The sequence below is a fragment of the Sphaeramia orbicularis genome, chromosome 6 (assembly GCF_902148855.1).
Source record: "Sphaeramia orbicularis chromosome 6, fSphaOr1.1, whole genome shotgun sequence".
In the NCBI taxonomy this organism is placed as follows: Eukaryota; Metazoa; Chordata; class Actinopteri; order Kurtiformes; family Apogonidae; genus Sphaeramia; species Sphaeramia orbicularis.
Genome location: NC_043962.1, coordinates 36817022 through 36834501, shown reverse-complemented (window position 1 = coordinate 36834501; position 17480 = coordinate 36817022). Strand labels below are relative to the sequence as shown.

The 17480-nt window shown below is 36.3% G+C and overlaps 1 protein-coding gene across 2 annotated transcripts in view; it reads left to right on the top strand.

The window, feature by feature from the left end:
- Positions 1-256: 256 nt before the first annotated feature.
- ankrd27 (ankyrin repeat domain 27 (VPS9 domain)) overlaps positions 257-17480 on the top strand; it is a 41177-nt gene continuing 23953 nt past the window's right edge. For both annotated transcript variants that reach the window (XM_030136405.1, XM_030136404.1), the window contains exons 1-6: positions 257-593; positions 10716-10838; positions 14114-14224; positions 14971-15279; positions 16031-16090; positions 17289-17342. In XM_030136405.1, the coding sequence (XP_029992265.1) occupies positions 10737-10838; positions 14114-14224; positions 14971-15279; positions 16031-16090; positions 17289-17342 (636 nt within the window). In that variant the 5' untranslated portion in view covers positions 257-593; positions 10716-10736. The remainder of the gene's footprint in view (positions 594-10715; positions 10839-14113; positions 14225-14970; positions 15280-16030; positions 16091-17288; positions 17343-17480) is intronic.

The following is a 17480-nucleotide window of genomic DNA, read 5'->3' as shown; positions in this document are numbered from 1 at the left end:
TGTGGTCTAAGACTTATTTCCAAATCCATACAGCTGTAACGGTACATAAAACCCAGACTGATTAGGTAGACATTTGGCTTCTGTTAATAAATATCAGTATTTTTGGTATTCTTATAAGAGTCTTGGTATAAAATCATGTATTTTAGTTATTTTAACTACTACTACTGACTTGCTGTTTCTGTTGCTGTTGACCTCCTAGTGAACTACACTCTACTGGCCGATAGGGGGCAGTGTGAGACTGTCGTTAGAACAGTACCTCTGGGTCACTAGTTTATCATTAACTAGATCTGAACCAGTCACATACAGGTCCTCTTTTACTCCATGTGGGTTTGACTACAACTGCTTAGAAGTCAATTTAGACGGTTACGTTTTTGTTTTTTGTTTTTTAATTTTGCCGGAGCGCATTCTCCTGCCAAAAGAGCTTTTATCTTTTTGGTTAATTTACGTGTTTTTGCTCTGATGTCTGGCAACCCGGCGGACAGAAGGCTAAGGTCCTCCAGCTGATCACAGTAAACAGCTGATGACAGACTGCTGAAGGTGTTTGTGACTGCCATGCCAAAGCCTGGATGACCTGAGGGACTCTCTGATAACCGGTAAAATACCATCTGACTGTCACTTTATTAGTTTCTGGATTAGCGCACACTCGGATTAGTTAGCCCTACCAAAATGTTAATCAGCTAGCTAACACTGGCCATCTGAATCCCCACTGCACTAATGCTAACTGTTAACGCTAGCTGAAATTTAGCATCTTGGTTCGTGTAATATGTTTCCTAGTCTCTGCCACAATTTCAAATAGTTATAATAGGTTGAGTCACGTTAGAAAATGAAATAAAATTCTCTCATATAAGGACTAATAGCTACTGCTAACGTGAGGTACTCTAGCTATTCTAGCGAAATAACCCCTAACTTGTATATTGTGTTTTAAAAGCTCTAAAATGCCAAGCTAACAGCTAAATTAATTTATCCAGAAACGTGGAATTATTAAGTTAGCAATGGCTCCTTCAAGATAAACACATAAAGATTGTATTCATCGTTCATTTTTCATCACTACATGTGACCTATATATACATATATTCGATATATGTCCTGTCGAAAATGTATAAAGATAATAAACAAAACCGTGAATAAGAATCAAGTCAAATATTTAGGATGGAGTAAAAGATGATGTAGGATTCAAGTCAGGATCTATTAGTTCGTGCACCCATGTACCAGGAAACACCTGTTTTTATTTCCCTTAGTGTCTTACATTGTGTCTTTTGTCTCTTGTTCTGATGCTGAAGTGACAGAAAAGGAAATGTGGGGGAAATGTGTTGGGAATGTTTCACTGGGCTATTTTTACTGTTTAACCCTTTCGTGCACGAATTATGAGAACCTTAATCAAGATTTTTTTTTTTTTTTTTTTTTTTTTTTGCTGAGTGTTTTTATTCTTATTTAGGCATGAAAAAAACAATGCAATGGAAAATGTTCTTATGATAAATACATACATACATACATACATACATACTATATAAAAAACAAAAATAAAGTTAAAAAAGACATACTACTACTACTAATAATAATAATAATTAAAAATGACCTTATGAACCTATTTTACATGAAGTTGCAAAAATGTCCATTCAGCTGGACACCTTGCATTTAATTTTTGAAATGAAGAAACGTATTTTACAGATAAATTGTGTGAAAACTGGGGGGGGGGGGGGGGGACTTGTGGTTCTGGGGGTGAGAGTATGTTCAGGGGAGATCTACACAATGTTACCAATTCATGCCAGAAAAGATATGTAGTGTCTTAAAACTTTAATAAATATATGTGCAAAAACAAACAAACAAATCCATGAATATATACGAGATCAGCTGTAGAATAGCTGTCCACTGTAGTGACTAGTATACATGAAAGGGTTAAAGTACACACTTCAGGTATTTGATCTGAGTATTCTCATTGTTTAACTTGTACTCTACAACATCTCAATACAAAACTATTCTCTTTTTTAAATTTCTTTTGTTTCTAGTCATCTCAGTGTCTTGCTACCATTTTAATTTATTAATTTATTTTTGTCAAGGAAGGATGGAATACTCCTTCATGGATTATGTATCAAATGCTCCTACTTCTTAAGCTCAGTAAACTTTTTTGTAGATTGTGTAGAATATGATACATCACTGTTGATTTAACTGTATAGTCGTGTATATAGAATAGTTAAAATGAGCTCAGCATCTACAGCAGTAAAATCTAACACACATTAATGCAGAAGTGAAAGAAAGAAAGAAAAAAACACAATGATCGGGACTACTTTATTACACAATGACTGCTGCTACATTTGACATTTTAAAGTTATTATAGTTCATATTTGCATCACTATGGGTTTTGAATGGGAACATTTACTTATGCAGGAGCATTTTCACTGTGTGATGTTAGTACTTTCACTTTCATTTCTTCTCAAACATACTACTATGGCTTGCTACATTCTTGTTTTGCCAGTTACTTTTGTTTCTTTCCCAGTGGTTCTGTACTCTGTTTACTCTCATGTGCCGTTGAGAGCTGATTAAGTTATTTGCAGGTCTTCTAGTCCTAAGTCTACTCAGATGTACACCAAATAGTTAAGTTCAGGCTGCATCATGTGTGCAGCCCTGAGGTTAAAAAGCTGTGATATGATGGTCACGTTCAGACCCTGAATCCTCTTTGCTGCGGTTTTAGCATTCAGCTCCTGAAAGATTTGTATTGATCCGGTGAAACCAGGAGACACGAGGGGTGTCTTCTTTCGCAGCAGGACGTCATTTTATCTCTGTTACAATCTGGTCTTTGTATTCATCCTAAAAACATGTATTTTCGCATTTCAGTTAATTTGTGGTGTGTGGTTTTGGTACTCCAACAGACTAAATGCATTTCCTGAGTTAAACACATAAAGTCACATCACTACAAACTTTGCAACAAAAATACCTTAAGTGTATACTCACAACTGAAATATATGATACATTAACTAAATATGAATAAATATACATATATTGTAGAACTTAAGCAACACTGTTGAACAGCACTAGAAGGTCATAAATACCTCTGAAAATATCAAGCACTGATACGAGAGACAGCTTTTACTATTGTCTTATCTGTATTACCAGGACATGTTTCACAAAATGCTGAGGTATTTTAAGAGAATTTACTATGCAAAACTTAAAAAATCAATACTAAACGCTCCAAAATCCTTCCTTAACTAACACTGAAAATTTAATATAGGAAATTGCTTGTGTTTCAACCTTTGCCTGAAGCATTACGGCTGCTGTTTCATCTATGCTATGATAAAGTGGTAAACGAAACAACATGGTGTATGGGAAATGAAAAACTGGGTCAGCCACTATACCATCCAGCCCTACAGTGCACATGAGAGCCATTGTTAACAGAGCTGTGTAATATGACAATATACACTGGGTGGTGAGAGAAAAACGTATATTGTTTCATATTAGTTTGTTTATTTGGTTGAATCGGAGCAGTGTCACAATGATGCTCATGTTGTACCAGTCTGTTCTGGGTCAGTTTACTGTTTTATCTCAGTAGATTTACCAAGCTGTTTGTACTAATTCAGGGGTGTCAAGCATATGGTCCACGGGCCAAAACAGTCCCGCCAAAGGGTCCGGTTCAGCTCGTGGGATAAATTTGTGAAATATAAGAGTACATAGGTAGTTCACATTCCACATACAGACCAATATGATCTAAAGTGGGTCAGACCAGTAAAATCTATATCATAATACTGGAAGGTCTGACCACGCGCTTGTGTGTGTGTATCTGCACTAGGGCTTCACGATATTGGAAAAACTGGCATTGTGACTTTTTTTTTTAACCCTGCGATATATATTGCGATATGAAAAAATACTCAGGAGGATATAATAGCTGTGCGGTGCCGGCGTAAATGGTCAAACAAATTAGCTAGTTGTGTATTCTCTCATTGCGCCTGTCGACAATGAACACATGTTTCAGTGTCATCCTTCTTGTAGCTGGAATATTTCCAGATAACTGACGTTGCTTTTCTTTTTGGCACCAAGTCTTCATTTTTGGGGATTTTCTCTTGTTTGTTGCTCATTTTTCAGTGTTGTTACCAGTGACTCACTCCATGTGCAGGTGCGTGGTCTGCTTTGGCAAACTGATTAAGAAAAATTGTGATTGGTGGATCGCTGTGCGCAGTGTGTGTCAGGTACCCAGGTTGAAATTAGATGAGAACGCATTGAGTTCATTTGCCTCCTACATTGCAGGACCTGTGATGTGACTGTTGCGCACATGTACATTGTGATGATGATGCTCAAACGATACATTGTGCAGCTCTAATCTGCACAGTTTTGAGAAACTGAGATGTTTTTAACTGTCCAATTTGGTACCTACAGTTGAAAAATAGTCCCATCTCTACATTAAATATCTCGGCGAGTTGATAGGACCTATATTTTGGGAGATATTAGTAAATTTGTAATACAGTAGTCTTACAATCATGTTGCTATGCCCACGACAGATGACCAGAAGCGCAGTACCATTCTGCATGACAGGAAATGAAGTTAAAAACAGGAACAATGCATTTAGCTACTAACGTCAGTCCCTAGATATTGGCATTAATCCCCATGCGTCAATGCACTAGTACTATCATAATAATCTATAAATACTGAAAACTCCACATTTTTCTTCTTGTTTGAGTGTAAAAAAAAAATTAAAATTACACGAAAATGTTGACATTAACAATCTATCATCTAACAAAAATCATGAAGAACCAAAATGATTAAGAACAACCTGAAATGCCTTAAGAAAAGTAAATGCAATTTTACCAATATTCTGCCTGTTACTAAATGTTTTGTGTATTTGTAAATTCACTATGATCTGTAACTCGTAATGTACATGTGTAAATGATAAACTGAGAAATAATATTGTTAAAATTGCACTTACGTAAGCAAAAGGTATTTCAGGTTGTTTGTGTTATTAGCATTTTTCTAAAGGATAGTTTGTAGATGTAAACATTTGTAGAACATACTTTTACTTTTTTCACTTTAAAACATAGAGAAAAGTTTTCAGTTGTCATTATTTATAGGTTGTTATGTTTTTATTTTCCTGGTCCGACCCACTGGTGATCATACTGGGCTGAATGTGGCCCTAGAACTAAAATGACTTTGACACCCCTGTACTAATTGAAGGAATAATATTGTGTATACAAGCTGTGAAATGAGTTTCTTCTGCAGGATGGTTGGATTCTACCTTAGTGTTAGGGAGACAATCAAAATACGATCATATAGGGCTTTGCAATGTGACAGTATAGATTCTTTGACAATAAGAATATATATGTTGTTTTATATTAAATCAAATCAAATCACTTATTTCATCCCTAATGGGAGTTGAAAAGTGTTTTTGATTACATTTTTCTTATATTTCATTACATGCCAATTGAAAATTTGCACAAAATTTCTAAATAGAAGGACAACAATTAGCAAAGTATGAATCAGCATCTTTTACTTGTCAAGTATAGAAATTCTAATAAAAATAGGCCTTACTAAGTCATCATTTTAAACTTGATTCTTTGGGTTTACAGATGTTTTGATATATTTTGATATGTATCACTATCATTGGATATGAAATGACATCACACAACCATATTTGCTGATGTGGATGTGTCAATTAGTCTTCCTTTTAAATAGAAAATATAAAAAATAGAATTACTGTTTTCCCAGGATGCTGTCTTGTGATGTCTTGTTTGACTAATAACAATTTAATGATTCAATAGCACAACCTCATATCTGAGAACTGAAACCACAGAGTATTTCCCATTTTTACTCTACAAGTTATGGTTGATTGTGTTTTGTGTTGCAGCACTAAAAGGAAGTGTGAATGTTTTTTGTTTCAAAGTGAAACTGTTGATGGTTTTATGCTTGTGGTGATGTGTATAGACGTCTGACCTTATGTCCCTCTGCAGTTTCACCCACATTAGACGTTTTCACTGAATGAATCTGTGTTAAATGTGACGGTGTGTTTGGCTCGGGGGGTACAGACATTCCTCTGAGTTCGCTGTTAGCTTCATGCTGGTGGGTCACGAGGACCACGGGGGTCACATGACTCATTCCTCAGCTCCCCTCCAGCTGAGCCGGCTGACGTGAGTTCTGTCGGGCGGTAAGTCTGTCTCAGTGTGTAGCTCCTTTATTTGCGGAGGTGCTTCCGTTGTCTGTCGCTGGTTTGTACTGGAGCTGAGAGGATGAAACTGAGCACTGAGGTCAGTGATGAGCAGAGGTTTGGATATAGACGTAATCATTCATGACATTTATGAAGCTTATGTGAGAATCCTTTATTTTTCATTTTGGATAATGTCAGTTGGACTGTTTAGTTTCAGAATAATGACATTTCACAGGTTTCTGGTGTTTCACAGAAATGATCAATTAATAATAAATGATTAACTGACAGTGAAAATATTCTTCTTTGCTAGAGAATACTTCATTTTTACTGATGTCTAGACATATATACTGTCTGTGTAGTGTTTACAAATCTGCCTTTATGGCATTTGGTATTTTTTAGTAGGAGTTTTATCTTGTTATGAGCAATAAGCAGGATATAGTTAATAATGGTGTGCAAGGTGGAAATTTTGGGTTGCGTGATTATGTATTGTTGCAATATTTTATTTTCCGTTAAATGGCCTAGCCTATATCCTGTTTGGATTGTTGGACTTGAATAATTGTCTTTGAAAAGAATTGGTCATTGTAGAACGATTATGGTAATTTTCTAGGGGTGCATTTGTATAGAAAATAAAAGAATAATTAAAGGAAAGCCAAAAAAAAAAAAAAAGGAGGGTTTTTTTTCCCCCTCTGAGTACCCTTTTGAGCCAATTCTAGCACAGCCAGTGAGCTATTGTGAAGGCGCTGTGTCTGGCATCGTCATTGTCTTCGTTAGCAATTTCTCCAAACATCTTCTCTGAAACTACAGATCAGATTCATTTGAAGTTTTATATGCATCTGCCTTGGGACATTATCTACAAAGTTTGTTCACAGTTTTGAGAAATTTAAATTTTTGATGAATTTTTCAATTATTCAAAATTTCCCTTTTCTTATAATCAGCCATATATTAAAGGCTCTTAATATGGAAGTGGTTAGAGATATCAATTTATTTACTATTGAGCGCTGATAGGAAGTCATATATGGTCTTTCATTTAATTAGTGGAGGATTCTAATCACAGGATTCTAATATAGCAGCAGAACCTGACAACCTTGCAAATTCATTTTGTTACTGATTCTTGATAGAACATGCCGCTGAGATACAGCAGCACTGTTCCTTTTTTTTTTTTTTTTTTATCTCCCTGGCAGGTAGCAGCATGTCTGTCTGTTCATTATCACTTTGTTTCTGTAGAAGAACTTCACTGATATACTTTTAATGCCCACCCCTTCCTTGAACTGAGCTTTTTCTTTATCTGTATTGAACTTTATCTTTGCCCATGTGACTGAAATCATGGAATATGCAAAAGGAAGTTTTGTTTGGGAAGACCTCTTGAAGGCACAGACAACAACGTATCTGTTTTCCTTTTTGCTGCTGAAGTAATTCCGTTCATCTGACATGGCTTTTTCTTTGGTAACAAGATCTTGCCTTTGGTGTTTTTGTCCTGTTCCTCACTTACTTTCTAACTGTGGTTGAATTGAATTCTCTTTCCTTATTGCATGTCACCATGATTCAACTATTGTGCATGCACGCTCTTAGTGATGATGTATAGTTTTACAACAAAAGTATTTCTTCTACATTGTGACGTTTGTGAGATATGGTTAAAGCTTTGAACTGTGAAAAATGAAAGTCATTTATTTTACCTTCACTGAAATCCGATCTTAGTAGAGAGCAGAGTGAAGAAACTTGTGTTTTAGACTCTGGTTGTGTTATTGATTGTGTTACCTTGGTCCATCACAGTGAAATTCAACTCTGCCTCAAAAATAAAAGCATTGTCACTGGATGTTTTCATCAGAGTGATGTTACCACACCAAAATACCACAGATTATTATAAATGCCTCATTGGACTTTACATTGTTCTGAGGCTTTAACATCCATCATATAAGCAGCATATGAGCAGCATTTTTTCCAGTGTGATGGGGCTGCATTATTGCTTCAGCATCACCGTAATGTGTGTAATAGTCACATTGCACATGCAGTGTTAAGTGCAGCAAATTATCCCACGTACAGTAAAAATAGGTAAGAGACAGAATAAGAAATAAAAAGGGAGATCTGGTTGCAAAACAAACAACTAATGTTAATTTCTTAGAATCATTTCAGCTACAGAAATACTAGGTACTTGGAATGAAGCTGAATGAAGCATGGTTTGCAGGCAGAGAATGCTTGCACAAGTAATTTTCTTCTTTTTTTTAATGGAAAAATTCCCCAGTCATTCAAGTAGGATTAGTTCTTTCCACATACAGTTATATAAGACAACTGGTCATTTTTCAACTGTATTTTTCTTCTGCCATAATATATATCCCAAAAAAGAAATATTACAAGGTCTTTTTTTTCTAATATCGGGGGACTGTGTGTGGTAGGGCTGAATGATACGAAAGAATGAAAAAAATCCTGGTTATTTCAACAGATGTGCGATCATTAGTTGGTATAGTAATGTTTTTCATTTGAATTTCACTGAAAAAATATAAAAGTAATAATGCAGAGTTTTGTTTGAGTTTATAGGTAACAAATGTGTTTCCTTACCCCCAAAGAATATAACTGTATGTGAGGGCATCTCAAACACCACACTGATTCATTTAGCCTATAATGGTTTGTGCAGACACATTTTATTGTCATCTAAAAGATATGGATTTTGCAGATATTGTAGTTTCTATAATTTTATGATGGATTGTTCAGATGTACTGTGCAAAGAAGAAAACAACTCATGTTTTGATTTATCTTTTGTCAAGTTCCTTCTATAACTGATTTTTCAATAATTAATGTTGTCATGTGACGTTACACTGGGTGACGTTCACATCACATGGCAACAGCGGACACGCAAACTTCTCCTATCACGATTTAATGTTACAAGTCTTGTGTCTGAACGAATGATGTTATGAACATTATGAAAAACCTTGACATCCTGTTACATTTTCAACACTTGAGAAAATGATTTGATGCATTAATATTATGGATGGTTGTTTGCGTGGGTGCTTTAATGTCAGTACAAGCATTCAGCTCAGGCCGGACCCAGATGAACTGAAGTTTATTCATGTAAAATGGTAATTCCATATGAAATATATAAAATGGTTTGTTTTTATGGTTCAGTTTTGGCCCCCTAGTGGTTGATTATCACACACTGGCGATATCATGACGTTCCCAGTGAGCTTAAAAGACATATAAAGAGAGGAGATACTGATGACTGTGACAGCAGTTTAGGAAAACAATATGTATTTAGGTGTCAGGTAAGTAGGAAATAGTAATAATGATATTTTGATTATTTTATTCATTACTTCCCCGTTAAGTCCCCAAGACTGGAAAATATCCAGGACCTTTTTATCCCCTGTCAAAGCTGCTAATCTGATTCATTGATTTGATTGTAAGTTGATTAAAATATTTTCCAGCATTCATTCATGTTTCTCTGATTAAATATGTAAGAATTAAATTACGAAGTATCATGAGATCTTCTTTGCGGAGCTTTATTTTTACTTTCAAACAGCAGCAGTCAACTGTATTTCACTGGTTGACAGTACTCCAGTGTTGTTGTGCATTGTGAATTCATTTATTTTTCTTTACTGATGCCATCTTTGGAAGACTAATAGTGCAGAAACCTTTGCACATATGTCATAGTTGACAGGCATGAAGTTAACCAGCTTTACTGTCGCAAAGAGCAAATCATAAAAATTCTGTTCTTAATATATTATTTATTAAGTTATAAACAATAAAGTTGTTGATTTTGGAGACTTGGGGGAGATTGTTTTTCATATAAGCAGGTCTATTGTTCTCTGTCTCTCTTTTGCTACTTAGTTTGGTATTTTGTTTTCATTTAATCTTATCTTACAATTTAAGTTTATTATATTCAAAAGTCTTTCATTCAGTGTCCCTCAGTCTCTCTTTTTTATTTATGTATACTCTTTTTAACCCTTTTAGTCTCCTCTGCACTAAAGAAAACATTTAGGCTAATGTAGTGCTGCCAAACAATCAAAATTTTTAATCAGATTAATTGCAGGGTTGCTGTGGATTAATTTCAATCAATCACAATTAAATATCACTCATTTTTAATCTATATTAATGGCATTTCATTTTGCATGAGCAAACAGACTCAAGAAAGAAGGGAATATATATATATATATATATATATGCACTTAACGTGTTTGTCACAAGCTGGGTGACGCGTTAGCTGAAGTGTTAGCAGAATCCCAGACTAATGTATGCTTTGCGTTAATGCGGTATTTTAAGATGGAAGTGCTTTGATGAAAAGAAACTCCTTCCTGCAGAATGTGCATAATACTTTATGTCAGTTAACTGTTCCTTCTTGGGTTTTTTTGTCGCCTTATTTCCATCCATCCTCATATCAACACATTTGCACCTATATACAAGTAATATATAGGAGTAAGAACTTAAAGACAGAGGCAGTATTTAGATGCAATATAGGCCAGTATGACATGAATGAAAGATAATAAGCAGAACATGTGAGGTCTACTTTACTGCTTTAACAAAATCAAATATGGTGTATTTCTTCGATTAAACTCACTATTTCCTCATGTTAAATATTTATTGCTGGTGTCTCCCTCCTGTACAGGATCCAGACCTCCAGCTCCTTATGGCTGTATATGATGAGAACATCCTGAAGAATCCTTTCTACTTGGCTTTGGAGAAGCAGAGACCAGACCTCTGCAGCCGAGTGGCAGAGCTCCATGGCATCGTGAGTCACATGTGGTTCCTCCTATAAAGAGTGAAGTCCCGCACCGTCCAGCTTTGCCTCATGGGACCTCATTTTGGAGAAAACAATGTGTTACAGTCAATTGCAAGAGAGGAGACATTTTTCCATTCCCTTTGAATTATTCTGTCATTTACATCTATAATGTTTGTCAATTTAACATATAATTTTACAAGTCAAGAAAATCTCAGTTTGTGTTAAATTATTGAATTATCAGACTTTTAAAGCACGTAAATAGAAAACCTACAAGTCAGTCAGTTGTGGAGGTGATGTCATCTTAACTGAATCCCTCCATGAATCACTGAAAATGTTTCTGGAGTTTCAACATAACCAGACTTGTAGCAATTTTCACCTCTTTTAATACTTTTTCACCTCACTCTGAGATTGAAATAAATGTACCAAGGCAGCTAACGTTATGATGAGATGCAGTCCACTGAGCTGTTGTTTTTGTTTGTTTTTTTCCCCCAACATTAAATTCCCTTTTGAATAAACAAATCAGATCAAAAAATTATGCCTGTAGTCATGGCGAGATGTTGATGATTTATCCAGTCAGGTCCCATGAGGCACACTGGAAGGGGTGGGACTTCAGCTCTCTATTTGGGTGATTGAGAGCAATGTTTCTGCGGCCCCTCCTCTTCACTTAATGAAAGCGGGAGATCAGTCAATTGAATGAGAGTGTGACCACCACTAGCAAGGGAAAAATGAAAACAATATGTTTTAAAGGTTCTTACTGTCATTTTGGTTCAAAGTGAACATAAACTCATATAAACTCACCCACACCATTGCACAAGTCTGTGGAATTGTTATACCAGGAAAATGAATGCTTCCTCCATCCTCTCTTCCTTCCTGCTCTGTGTGTCTGGTAGACAGCTGATTAGGAAAGAGGGGTCTATATGTTTTAATTTGCACTTTCCCCCAAGTTCTGTCTCTCAGAGGGGCTACAGGTCTGCCTAAGAACAGTGCACTAAGTGAGAAGAGAGGAATGAACCACAGTCTGTTAGTTTCATATTGTTTCACACATTCAAGCTGCATTATGCTATTAGTAGCTGCTGGAGGTACAAACTCACTGCCAAAAGGTCAAGGTCAACATTTAAACCAATGCAAAGTGCTGTACAGAGCAGCGAACAAATGGACGACAACTAAAAGAGACTGTATTGCAGTTGAACTGTCAAAAATAATGACATTGAAGTACCATGAAATCAAGACTAAGATTCACTTTATTGACCTATATTGTAGAAAGTTTGGATCAGACCTCCACTGATGCTACATTCATCAAAATGTCATAATTGTTAGAGACAGGATAAAACAGTGATGGAGAAAAAGAAACACGCACTACAAAAAGGCAGAAAACAAAGATAAACATAATGTGTTCCCTGTTGCCAGTGTGGCAGAGGGTAAAAGCCTATAATAAAGTACAGAGAGAGGCACTACCAGTCTAAAATTGTTGATGAACATTGTAAGTAAGAATGAAGCTCTGTTGGTTTTCATGTTGATTCCATCCATATTCCGTCTGTGGTCAATTAAAATATTTAGTAACGTAAAGATAAAAGAGTCTGTAAATGTCTTCAAATGGCTCTTCCATGGCACTGACTGGTACTTACTCGAATGCACATGAGATGGTAATGATAATAAGAAGGTAATTATCTCGTTATTGTCTTGTCATTATTTTGTCAGGAGCATAAATTGTGCGGGCAATGCAGTTGTATTTGACTTCAGTTTCACAGAGAAGTTTCCAAACCTGGCTGTGATGCTGTATCTAATCAGACTCTCAAAGATCGCCTGATAAAAGATGGAAGACTGAATGTCTGAGCTTCTGATTCAACAAGTTGAAACAGTTTTGTTATCGGCCAAACAGACTATCAACATGTGTGATCTAGGTCAGTGAGCTAGCAATAAAAACACCAGAATATTTGAGTGAGAACACCTGTGAGGTGATTTTATCATAGATGAGAGAACATAAGAAGTATAGTCTGTCTGCAAATGAGCTAGGATTAGATTCATACATGTTAAAATCTTCTTACAAGGACATGGATGTGACTGGATCAGGCTCATTTTTAACCTCTTACACAGGTACTTGGGGCAGCCAAAGTTCCGTCTGTCTTTCCGTCATAATGCTAAATGACACTTGTAGTGGTGTACAGATTCCACACATCCACGTAACCAGACGAACATCAGTTAAAAGCTCAATAAAACCAATTTTTTCAAAACAGAACATAATCGAAACAGCAAGCACTTAAATGGGCAAATGTCTAAAGCAAGCTAACTGTCCCAGACCAGCGAATGTCAGTGCTAACATAGCACTAAGCAGATCCAACAGTACAAGTATTATTTCTCTACTGCTAGAACTTACTGAATGAGCTAAAGAAGAGCCAAAATAAAGGTTGCAATATGAAGTAATGATTATGAATTTTGTCTTACCTTTGCTGTTTTCTGATCATTACTTGGTTTTATATGAATAAAACTGCTGCTATCAGCTAATCCACTGTTTTGCGTTACATTGAAACAACTAGAAACAAATGACCCAGTTCTTAACTGGTTAAAGTGAGACTAAATGTTTAACCACCACTCTTCAGTATCAGGTCAAGTTTTCTGTTTAGCATCTATCTTTTGTCGTTTTTATGCTCTCAGCCTCCTTTTCCTCTTTTTCCCCCTCGTCACACACACACTGCACTTATTTGTTCAAATTGAATCAGGTAACATCTGAAGTCATCACTATTACGCTACTGTTTCTTTTATTAGATAAGCTTGTCATAGCATGATTATGTTTTCTTTGTAGACAGTCAGATGCAACTTCAACTGCCCAACCTGAGAGGAAATACAGCCACTGCAAAAGTTCATAAATATAAAAAAATAAATAAATAAATAAATGCTCTAAAAACATGTTTTAACTTGTCAATATGCTATGAAATGAGAATCAGATGTCTGAAAAATTTGCCAGCACTTGCTCTGACTCATCTGGAAACTCAGATGATCCAGATGCCATCAAATCATCAGCAAAACATAGGAAAATACAACTAACTGGATTACAGTTACTAAGACACATTTAACAGCAGACTGCTGACCTGGAAAATGAGTTACAAGTCAAACATCTGCACGACACTCGGTTCAGAGCATCAGCATAAAAACAGATCTGATTCATGACCAGAATTTACTGTTTGTGACTTATACATATGCATCCCAGCCACCTACATCACTGCTTACATCAATCAAAAGTGAAAGACCTAATAGTGTTTCTGTTCCACGTGGCTGAACTTCTGCAGGTTCTGGTGCCTTGTTGTGGAAGTTTGACTGTCAGCAGCTTCTCAGACTCTCAGTTTGACAGCTACGTCCTTCAGCCCACAGAGGACGGATACCAGACTACAGATGGAAAGGTCTGTTTTACATATTCAACAATATCACCATTGAAACTCTGCAGGAATTTGACAGTTTGTACTCTGTTTAGCTGAATAAATCCTAATAGAATTCATTTTGTTTCCATTTTTACTGGGCTGTTTACACTGTATACACCAGCATAAGAATAACATAAATATGTGACGCTATCAGTTACTGTAACAGTTAATAAGCTCATTAATAAACATGTACCAATGTTTCGGTTATGCATTTTTTTTGCTCAGACAGGTTTTTCTGTGAAAGGAGGAAACACGATGCTTCCTGATCATTTGGAATTGACATCACCAATGTTTCAGAGAGATACCAAATCCTGTTAAATTCAGCAACCAAGCTATACTTTTGCTGAGCTTTATGATGCAGTACCTTTGAAATTTTGTTTTGCTTTCACTTTATGGTGTTTTGGCTCATGGTTTTAACATTTTGGTCTCATAAAAAACATTCTAGAGATAGGTGGTGAAATTTATTCCCTATAAACATAATGTTACTTGCATGAGACTTGTATCGTCTGGAAGAAATAGAAGGAAATAATGCAATTTTTGGCAACTGTTTTTAGCAGCAGATTAATACACATTTTTTGTCCCAATAGGTTTATTGAGTCAAAATAACAATCTGACACAGAGTAGTATTTGATTTTATATAGTTCCATGATTTGTCTTCATTTCCAGTTTTTAGCTTTTCTTATAATTGTATAATATTGTGTATTTATGTTGGTTTTGTTGCTGTGCAGGATGTTCGGATCCAGGACAGGCAGGTCCTGCTGGGATCCAGCTTCCCATCTTCAGCAGCGGTCCCCATCTTGTTTGAGGAAACCTTCTACAATGACCAGGAGCAGAGCTACAGCATCTTGTGCATCTCCAGGCCCATGGAGGAGGAGCCAAGTTCAGCTGAGCTCAGTCCGCCGCCGCCATACTGCCTGAAGAGTGTGGAGGAAGTCAGGGAATTTCTTGGCCGCCACGCGCAGAAACTAGACAAGTTCATCCATGGTTTCTGCCAGGCCTTTAAAGAGCAGGAGAGGAAGGGACTCCGACATCACATTGTAAGATTTAATTTCCTCTTTTTTATTTACTTTACATTGGTCTTGTTCCTTTCTTCTATGTTTTTTCATAATTTTTTCTCTTATTTTTGTCCAAATTCTTTTTTTAACCTGTCCCTTCCAACCTATTCTAATAATTTTTGCTTAAAATTGAAGAACCACAAGACTCGATTAATCAGTGATATGCCATTTGAAAGATAGTAGCCTCTAGTTTCAGAAAACGTCTGTTTTTAGTATGTGGTAAAATACAACTTTAACTACATACACTAGTCCCATTAGCTTCGATTGCTACCCAGGTGATTCTTTCTCCAACTATGTTTTGGTCTTCAGGAATACCATAAAATAAACTTGGCAACTCATTTGCAGAGAATCTCACTTTTCTAACAAGGTATAGCAAGCGTACATTGACAAAAGTTTTATTGTAAAAACATTAATGTATTTAATACAAAATGGCAACTGGATCGCCAGTGGTCGGGCGGGTATGGAGAGATTAAATTATTGTTTTATTCTTGTTCATTCTGTTCACCTAATAAAGGTATATGCATTTTGACAAAATCTTAAAGAAGGCGAGATGGACTACTTAACTTCTGTCCTGATCTGCCAGTAAATTTGGAATTTTGTGGGTATTTAGGCTAAATTACTATGTTAAAAAGTCCTCATCATTTTCCCTTTTAGTTACACATTTTCTTTCAATTTCTGTGAAGTGTTTCCTTTAATCTGCTGAGTTACAGCCCTTCTGTCTCTGTCTGTTCAGGACTCGGTGAATGGTCTCTACACTAAATGTCTTCAGTGTCTGTTGAGAGACTCTCGCCTGGTGAGTAGAAAGAGACGGAGAAATAAATTAAGGCAATAAACACTTCATTAATGAGTTATCTTCAACGCTCTGATCTCAGCTCCTTCAATCCTTGTCGACTGTTGCACTTTTGTAGGACGGTTCAAGATATTCAGGACTCATTAACTACTTGGTAACTGAAAATAATATGAGCGCCAGTTGAATATCTACAGGGAATACATAAATAGGGCTGATTATATTAGTTTTGGAGTGATGTTTGTGCATTTTGTGGCCGTTTGGGAGGTTGTACTTCCTAAAATGTAGTCTCTCCTAATTCATAAAAATTAGTGGGACAGAATATTAAAACACCACTTAGTGTAATACGCTGCAGCATCGGAAAGGATGGAGTAAATCAGTACTGCTTTAGAACAGATGAAGGCTATAATCTCCAGTTTTGAGATGGATCAAAGTTTTTACAGAGGGTGCATTTGTGTTTTATTTCAAGTGTTTGCTGTAAAAGTGTCCATTAGACCTGGCGGACCTGTTGTATTGGGTTAGAAGAACACAATTTATGTTGAACCAAATGGAACTGCCACTTCAGCAATCTATTGTTTGGTGGTGTTTTTCCAGATGAATGGAAATAATGTTTCTACATATAATGGGTTACATCTTTTTTTTTTTTTTTTTTTTTTTGAAGTGGGGTTATAGAAGTACCCCGTAAAACCTCTACCATATATAACATGAATTAACGGTCTAAGCTACTACATGTTTAGAGTTGCATCATGTGCTGCAACGTAACAATCCTGTGAGCTTTGGCATTTGTCCCACTTTACCAGTTTAAAGGATAATATGTTTATGAGGTCCTGAAAATGTACAACTTTTCAAGCTGTTAAAAGGCCCGCAGAGGCATCAGTTGTTTAAGGCTGTATGAGGCAAAGTTTCATTCTAAAAAAGAGAATAACAGATTCAGTCTGATGTCCAAACTCATCTTTATGGGCCATGTTCTCTGAAGGATCCAGCTCCTGAACTTGAACACAAACTTCCTGTGAATCAGTGACATGTTAGACCCACAGGACTGAGGAGTTCAGACACAGCTCCCCACCCAGAGTGTTTCTCTTAGTTCTAGTAAATTTTCTGCTTAATCACAATAAATACAAGCACAAGGAGCAGTTGCATCACATCCTGTGCTGTGACTAATGCATTTTTCTTCATTTACATGGTCTCATGTTGTTTTTAACAGAAAGTACTGGCGAAGCAGGAACTTCAGATGACTCTTCTCAAACAGGCGGTGGAGGTATGTCGAATCAGTGTTATGTAAAATCTGTCTGTCCATTTTATGGATGCATAGACGTGGAGCATTAATCGCATCAATTCCATGTTATCAAACAGAAGGATGTGTCAGACATGATTAAAACACCTTTTAGAAGCTTTA